Below are 8,748 nucleotides of genomic sequence, written 5' to 3'. Positions count from 1 at the left end.
CTGGAAAGTTTGGTTTTAAAGTAAACTCCAGCGGTGAAGTTTTTAACTCGAAGGAAGTCCACTGCATCATCTGAAAAAAGCCGTTTTCGTACAGTGGAAGCGTAAGTTCGCTTCAGTATCGCCACAGCGAAGCACCCATGTAGCTGCAGCGAGGACCATCCGCCAAAACGCAGACAACAATCAACGCCTTCTCATCGAGGTTCCTTTTTCTGAAAAAAAGAAGAAAGCATCGCCCAAGCTCTGGCTTCTTGTCTTCCTGTCGGAGAATGTGGACGAACGTCTTTGACTTCGGAGCTGGAGCAAACATATTTATCTATATGTATCCTCAATTCTAAATGTCCTTTGCACCGTGTAACAGAGACTAAAACAAGTCTTCAAAGGCAAGAAGAGTTGTTGCATTCTTCTTAATATGTTATTTATAAAAACTAACGCAACCGATTAATCGATTAATTAATCGATTAAAGGGTGGTGATTAATCGGGTTAAAATTTTTAATCGACGCCCAGCCCTAGTGTCTACACAGGGTCTTTACGGTGTCTATAGGGTGCCTGCAGAAAACCCATACGAAGTCTACAAGCAGTCCCTAGGGAGTCCACAGGGAAGCCATACAAGGTCTACACAAGGTCCTCATGGGGTCTGCAGAAAAGCCATACAAGGTCTACAGGGAGTCCCTACAGGGTCCGCAGAAAGCCACTCAGTCTGCAGGGGGTCTGCTATGGGGTCCGCACCGACCAACGTTTCTAGAGCAAGTTAGTTGGGAAACTTTAAAGAGCTTGCTCTGAAAAGCGGCACCGATCTGTACTCGAAAACAAAACTAATTGCGATCGCAACGCCACCATTCCACCCGCAGCGGCCACTCGCGCTGCACGACTGCGTGTGTTGGTTTGGGACTATCGATATTCGACAGCACGTGACTGTTCTGCTTTGGCTTTAATCGGCCACTTTGGCGCCGAAACATATACGGTAGAAGAGGGGTTTCAGGGATGCCAACCCCTGTCTCCCAGGCGGACACGGCGCGAATAGACCGATCTCACACCTAGCTTGAATACGCCACCGCTGCCGACATGAATCGTGGGAGCTGTAGTCTTTCTGCACGCGCGACAACCCTGCTGGAGCTCTGCGCGAGCAGAGCACGAGGCGGCATGAGCTGTCTCGTGAACTGGCGCCTGCCTCCTACAAACTACAGTTATGGCGGCGTCACGCATGCGTGGAACGCTTGGTGAGATCGGTCTATTGCCACCGAAGTTAGGACGCACCCAAGTCGGGACGCGCTACCTGAAGTCGCCGGTGAGGCATGGCTGTAAAAAAAAAAAATTGTGCCGCAAAACCCTGTAAGCCAAAAGTGTATGCAAACATCACGCTCTTGTCATTTTGTACTGATCTCCAATAAAGGGTTCTACAAAAAGAGCTTTTCCCCATTTGTTTTTACGCAAAAACGTGCTCTGTAAAAGTCATTTTAAAGAGTGTAGGGTCCTTAGGGGTCTGCAAAGAAGCCATACAAGGTCTATAGGGAGTACGTAAGGGGTTCACAGGAAAGCCATACAGGGTCCACAGGGAAGCCATACAGGGTCTACACGGGCTCCTTATGGAGTCTGCAGAGAAGCCATACAGGGTCTGCACGGAGTCCCTACGGGGTCCATAGAGAAGCCAATTTAAGCGATGGTGGTACCGCGGTGTGAGAATCGCACTCCCTAGCTCCTGGATGATTGGCATAATAATAAAATGGCTTGCCTACACTTTCCTGACGTGAAAAAAAAATAAAGTAAGTCTCTGATACTGCACGTATATAGCAAAACTACAATTACGCGTCGCGCGCAGACCCAGCCTAGTATACCGCTTTTTAACGACGAGCATCCAGATGACCGCAATTTTGATAGGCGCCAGTGCGCCCCCTATGGGTTGTGAAAGTTGCGAATATCTACGGGGGCCGCAGCGACCCGCATATACCTCCCACTGAGAAAGTAAAAACATTATTCCGGCACATACTAAACACTTCCATCTCCACAATGAGTATACCCTGAGGTTGGATATGCCTCTAGATATCAATGTAACATATTGATACCCGGAACTTAATTAACAACTCTTTAACTCGGACACCTCGCTACACCTAAAGAAAACGTCTACCCGGCATCACTTTGTTAATGCACCAATATATAGCTCACACCATAGAGAGGCAATAGGATGACCATAGACTCACCGGGACCATAGAACGGAAATAGGAAGGAATGAAAAACTTTTTCTTTCGCGAAGATCTCTATAGCGTTTTTGTGTCCATTCTGTGGCAAACCAATGGTACATAGACGGTCTAAAAACTGTCTTCAGGAATCCATAGGATGGAGAAAGAGGTAATAGAACGGCAAAAGTATGGACATAGGACGTCCATACATATTTTTGTAGGGGGAGACAGTCTCACCATGAATGTAAAGGCCCGTTCACACTCTTGCAACCGAGTACAACTGAGAGAGACGAGACCGGTTTTTAAGCCTCTTGCGAACTCTTAGGACCAGCTCCGCTGCTGCGCATCCGGTCCTAAGAAGTCGCAAAAGGCTTAAAAACCGGCCTGCCCTTACTCGGTTGCAAGAGTGTGAACGGCGCTTTAGATGCAAAAGAGATATTATGAGTTTTCCGAAAGACTGTCGTGGCCTTGGTTATGGACGGGTTTAAAAAAAAGGTCGTTGTCGGAGCACCATCGGTAGAAAGAACATCCCTCTTCCTGGAGCTTAGCACAATCATGCGCAGTAATTATTTCTCTATAGATTTTTATATCATCAGCACATTGCAGGAATGAAGAATTTAAAATAGCAAGAGAGACGTCATTTACAAAAATTGTGAACAGATCCTTAAAACATTCATTCATCCATCAGGATGAAAGAACGTGCCCTTACCAACGAAGAGTTCATGTTGTTGGCTCGGACATTCGCCTCTCTCTCTGACAAGTAGCTTTTCAACCAGTCGAGTACTGAGCCATCCGTAGGAATAAAGTTTGGATAAAAGAATTGTGTGATTGACTACGTCAAAGGCCTCGCTTAAGTCAAAGTAGACGTGTATCTGACGATTAAATTGCGATTAAATGCAAAGATGCAAGCGAGCTGGACAAGAACGACGAAAATGATCCCTGGAGAAGGGGAACAAGAGGGACAAAGGACAAACACAAATCTCTAAACACAGCTGGGTGACGGTGCGCGACCGAAATAATCCGCCTGGTCCGGGTATCGAACCCGGGACCTCTATCTGATCTCTGTTACAGATCACACGAGATGCGGAATACAGAAAACTAACAAGACTTGTAGTCGTTGTGCAGTTAAACTGGTTCTAATTACCCCCGTTTTATTCTAGTGGTGAAGACAACTCAAATGGGTGTCCAAATGACAACTCCAGAATATGCTCTAAACATTTCGATCTATCAAGGCTCCCGATAGTCTTAAAAGCGCATAAAGGAACCAGGGACATGGTGCGCACGTGCACACTGCTGAAATCAGAGTCACCGCCGCTCGCCACAGCCCGACGGGCAGACTGGCTGCCCCAGGCAAGCCTCCGCTTATGGCGCTGAGTGCAGCCCCGCAGCACTCTCGTGGCGCCGCCGCGCCGCCTGGCCATTGCCGGCTGGCTATGCCGAGCGAACAGCACCCTATCTATTGCTCGGCTCGGTGGTGCTCTGATTCCGGTGGCAAAAGCTCTGCCAAGTACTTTGGGTTCCCGAGTGACAAAAGGTAAAAACAGGGGCTGCTGATTTCTGTTATACAGTTTCGGATTGTCGAAAACTTGCAGGTGCATGTTTCGTATTGGTTGTAGTGGCACGTGCGTGGAGCAGCTCGCGCTGCAGAAGGAACCTGCGAGACCATGGCTTGCAGGTCTGTGAGTACTTTAACAGTTTCGTGTAGATTTTGTTACTTTGTTGTGCCGTGAGGTGAACGTTCTTTTTTTTTTTTTCTATACAAAGAGCGTGCCCAATAAAAACAGGACTTTCAAAAGAAGTTTGGACTTGTGCTGAGACTGGCAATGTGAAAAGTCTGGGCACACTTTGCATTCATTGATTGACAATGCAATGAGAAGGCTATCACTTTTGTCGAGCGAATCTAAATCGAACGACTCATGTCGTTCCGGAAGCGTCGGACATTCGCAGAAAAAAGGTAAACACACACTTCTTTAATGCGAAAGAATTAACTCTCTCATGGAGCGAGCTGACGTCATCAGTTTGAAGCGCGAAAACGGCAGATAGTTTCTTTTGGTTCCATTGGCTGGCGCGCGTCGACGGGGCTCCCATTGGCCGCCGCGCTCGTCAGTTTCCACGACCGCTCACCCATATGGTGCTGCGTGTCCATCAGCGCGCCGTTGCTCCGCTGGGCACGGAGCGTCCAAGGTCACCGTGCCCACGGGAGACCACGCGCTGACCGGCGACGAAAAGTACACAGCAAGCGAAAAAGGGAACGGATGAGCGGCTTGCATGCTTTCGCATTCACAACTCATAAGACGTGCTTAGGTGTTACTCAATCTTTTTGTTTATTTCTTGTATTTGTAAACCCACCGCCCATTAACCGTCTGAAATTAGAGTCCCAATGGGAGGTATAGGAAGATTCGAGTCCCAATGGGAGGTATAGGAAGATTCGAGTCCCAATGGGAGGTATAGGAAGATTGCAACAGGAACCTAATGGAAATTTTCCACTGGGTGTGCTAATGCAAGACATACCCTTCACTTTGCACCCCTCGGGCTGCCAAGAACAGGACAAATTAGACGTATATGTTCTGGCAATGTAAAGCCGGTTAGCTTCTTTGTGGCGACTTAGTACATGTATCTGATAAATTTATCCAATCCGGTAGGACTGCTAACGAGGTGCCTTTGTAACATGCATCACGCACCGAGAAATCAGATGTACACCATAAGGCATGTCGGACGGGAGATTGTAGAACATGGCGCGAGCTTTCACACAACATGCACCTTGCTACAGTTTTATTATTTATTTTTGTTTTTACTACATTCTTGCCTTTTTTCTTTTTCTGGGGGGGGGGGGGGGGGGGTCACCGTTGTTTCGGACGAACCAACCCCAAAATAAAATTCTGGCTATTACGGTTACACAAAATATTCAAACGGAATATAAAAAAACCTTTTATGCAAAAAGAGTTGCCAAATTATTTACCAACTACTTCATTTGAAACATTTAAAAATATAACAATATGAGAATCTTTAAATGCATTTTACGAATACCCATATTTAGAACATACCCTATGCTCCTTTAATGTAAATTCATTATGAATGCAGAAACAACTAATATCTCAAAATGTGGCAAAATTGCACGCCAGTATTTGAAAAAGCTCCATCTTTTTTAAAACTCGCCTTAACCATTTGCAGCGACATGAACTAACTTGTGATGTCGAAACATTGAGCAACATATGAAGTCCGAAAGAGAAAAGTGGAAACAAACCTACACTCAAAGTGAGCTGCTTTTCTTCGTTATAGGGGGGCGATTTCACTTCAAATCGTGCAGAAAAAGGGGTCATGTCTGAAAAGCTTTAAAAAAAATATATATATATATGCTGGGCAAATTCTTCACTAGAACAAAACTGAAAACCGTTTCATATCCTCTTTTTTGTCTCGAAGGTGGATTTTGGAATTTGGGCGCTTGTCACTGGTTGGATATTTGAGAGCTTTGCCAAGCTGATACCTTCCGCACAACAGAAACTTTTTACATGGCTTTCCAAACTACATCAAAAGTGCCAAATGTTAAAAAAAATGTTTTTATTTTTGTAAAAATACCAGAATCTGGCCCCTTTGGCAAAAATTTGCCTGGTTTGGGTGATAACTTTTATTACATTCAAGTTTATAGCATAAGTTAAATATTGAATGAAAGATTAAACAAAATTCTATTCAACAAGTCAAATATCATTAGAGTCCAATAAAGTTGTCTTAGCGAAAACACCTTTGAATATGATAGGAAACTAAAAATATAAATTTAAACATAAATAGAAAAACATTTTTAAAAATATTTTTTTTGTTCACATATAGCCGATTGTTTCTTTCAAGAGCGTGGGCTTTCCCATATAATTTTTACCGAAATATAAGAAATATGATCCATCGTATGAACCGACGTGGAGAAATATGACATCATCGCATGAACCGAAGTGGAAACACCCTAGATGCAAAAATACAGAAAGTGCAGAAACTGTGCAATACTTCAAATACCTCATTTGTAGATAGGAGATTATGAACTATAGGGCAGATATTTTTAATACATGTTAATGAGAGAAGGTACATTATTCTGGGTCTTTCTTGTGAAACTTTGAATGCTCGAAGATGCCCTGTTTCAACTCAGTTGCACATAATTTGTGCTCACATTTCTAGGTTGCTATAATATTTGGAACTCCTATGCTCTATAGATGGCGGGGCAGTAGTCACAAGATTGCAGATGAGACAACAATAGATTCCCCAGCATTTCCCGTGCGCCTGCTCTCCGACGCTGGTCAGCATGCCAAAATAATTTATCTGGCTACAAATATAAAGCGGTCAGGGCAGGAGCATATCACAGGTGACGGAGATGTTGACGTGGGTTAAGAAAATTAAAATGTTGATCTTTAAAAGTCGTGGAGCTGAACAAAACAATTCCAATTTTAACCCACTCGCTTTTCGTTAAAACTGCATGATGCATGAACACGCCGAGAAGAACCAAGCCGTAATAGCAGCCCCAAGTCCAGCAATCCCTTCCACAGTCTCCGGCGCCGTCCCCGCTCCTCTGGTTCTCCACTCGTTCGCGAGAAGGCAAGCAACCTGCTGGAGTTGCGAAAAGTCTCACTACAAAACAGAGAGTGCACTCAGTGGCAAAAATGTTTTTATTCAACTTCACTATGCTCATGTGCTGACAACATTACAGCCCTTAGCCATCCGTCACTGGTTGGTAAGAAACTTGTGCCCTATGTACAGTTAAAACCCCACCCAGGCGACTGTAGCTCAGGCAATGAATTGACCCGCAGTTGTAGCCAGTTCTGCCGCCAAAATGTTTTCGTGGAGGGTTATCTCCAGGCCTTCACCTGCGATTGCCACAAGAATGTCTCCGTCGGGCTTCCTGCAAGACAAGTTGCAAAGCGGATCAGCATTAGGTAGGTATCTTAAATACCTTTATCTATAGGTTCTTTTCGCCTCATTACGCTACAAGACCTGCTTACCATATAGACACTTCATGAAGTTCAGTGACAACCCTAAATTAAAGGGCATGCAAAGAGCAAGAATAAATATCCGAATAAAAATCCTGGCTACGTGCCTGCGCAACGGCGTAGATGACGACGCAATATAATCTTAGATGACGAAGGCTCCTCGGATGATAGCTTGCAGTAACTGCGGCAATGAGTGTATATCAACATTTGGGCATTGCTTCGCGCAGTAAGTACGAGTAATACGTGAGGCATTTTTTGTTTTTTTCAGAGAAGTTGGGGGAACGGGTTATACGCAGGAACGGGCAATATGTGCGAAAATACGGTATTTGCAAGCCCTTTTGTGCAAGAGTCGTGTTTCAAAATTTACTCAATCTCACAAACAATTCGTGCCTTGGCATTTGAAAACCTACCCATGGTCAGCGTCGCTCTATTGGTAATAGAGTTTTAGGGAACCGTTTTTGCACATCCAATATGGTACGATGGGCCCTCCAGTTCGAACTGCCCATATGCGAGTCCTCTGTGGTCTTACCGTAATGAACCTTTCGAACTGTTAAGGCACGACCAATGGCCGACATAAGAAGTCTCGCTTTGTAACTAGAACAGCTATTTCTCTGTCGGAGGGAGCGTGCCGAGGCTTCATACATGAATAAAGTAACTCATATTAGTGCCTGGCCATAGGTGGCACCCTAGGTGAGAGCAACTGTATGAAGTTTCAGCAAATAAGAAAGCAAGTTCAGAACAAAACGCAATAGAACTTCCTCTTAAAAAATAATTTAATGTTTAGTAAACGGCAGTCACGCCTGCGCAGTAGATTAGTTGGTTTAAAAGCACCAGCTCCGGGCTCGCAGGAGAACGAAGATGGAGAGTCTGAATCCGACTGACCTACAAAATGTTTTTTTTTTACTTATGTTATTACATTTTTAATTTTACAGCAGAGCTGTTAAGGGCTAGTTTCCCCAGGATCGTGTCCGCCAGCAAACAAATGATGAGAACAAACTCTGGACAGCTACCGCCATCTATGAGTGAAACAACAACCAGACAACCGGCTTGCCGGTTGTCTTGTTGCTGCTGTCGCTCATAGATGGCGGCAACCTTTCCAGCCTTTCCACTTTGGATTGCGGACTTGCGGCCAGCCATTACTTAATTCTCACCATAGTACAGCTTCGCTGGTCTTCCTTCTTCACCAGAGTGGAAAGGCTCCAAGTTTTTTAATTATTTTTATACAAACATTGGGATGTGCACTTTGGGAACTTATTACCCATTTTTACAGCTGCTACTTTGGCTATAGGGGTTATCTGTAGTGGCAACAGAAAGAGCAACAGTTTTTTGCATCAAGACTCTCGATACTTACTTTAAAAATATAGCATGAATTAAAAATTTGCGTACTAATGCTAACCACATAGTATACCCCATAAAACGAGCCCTTTGAATATTGGATGATAATTTTAAAAACGTTCAGCCTTTCCACTCTCGTGAAAAAGGAAGACCAGCAGAGCTCCGGCGACCCAGAGTCGGTCGCACACGGCACACGTGACGCCAGACGGGTAATCCATGAACTCGCTTTGGAACATCGCCGTCGCGCCAGGGAACTGTTCAGCCGGCATAG

General features: G+C 44.8%; 1 protein-coding gene across 1 annotated transcript in view; it reads right to left on the bottom strand.

Moving 5' to 3' along the window:
* Positions 1–6,803: 6,803 nt before the first annotated feature.
* LOC8033835 (WD repeat-containing protein 6) overlaps positions 6,804–8,748 on the bottom strand; it is a 111,473-nt gene continuing 109,528 nt past the window's right edge. Inside the window, exon 24 of the mRNA XM_029977787.3 lies at positions 6,804–7,054. Within this exon, the coding sequence (XP_029833647.2) occupies positions 6,940–7,054 (115 nt within the window). The 3' untranslated portion in view covers positions 6,804–6,939. The remainder of the gene's footprint in view (positions 7,055–8,748) is intronic.

The sequence above is a fragment of the Ixodes scapularis genome, unplaced genomic scaffold (genome assembly GCF_016920785.2).
Source record: "Ixodes scapularis isolate PalLabHiFi unplaced genomic scaffold, ASM1692078v2 PGA_scaffold3__209_contigs__length_174095766, whole genome shotgun sequence".
Classification (NCBI taxonomy): Eukaryota; Metazoa; Arthropoda; class Arachnida; order Ixodida; family Ixodidae; genus Ixodes; species Ixodes scapularis.
Note: the sequence above shows the minus strand (reverse complement) of the source record. Positions and strands in the feature narration are given on the sequence as shown.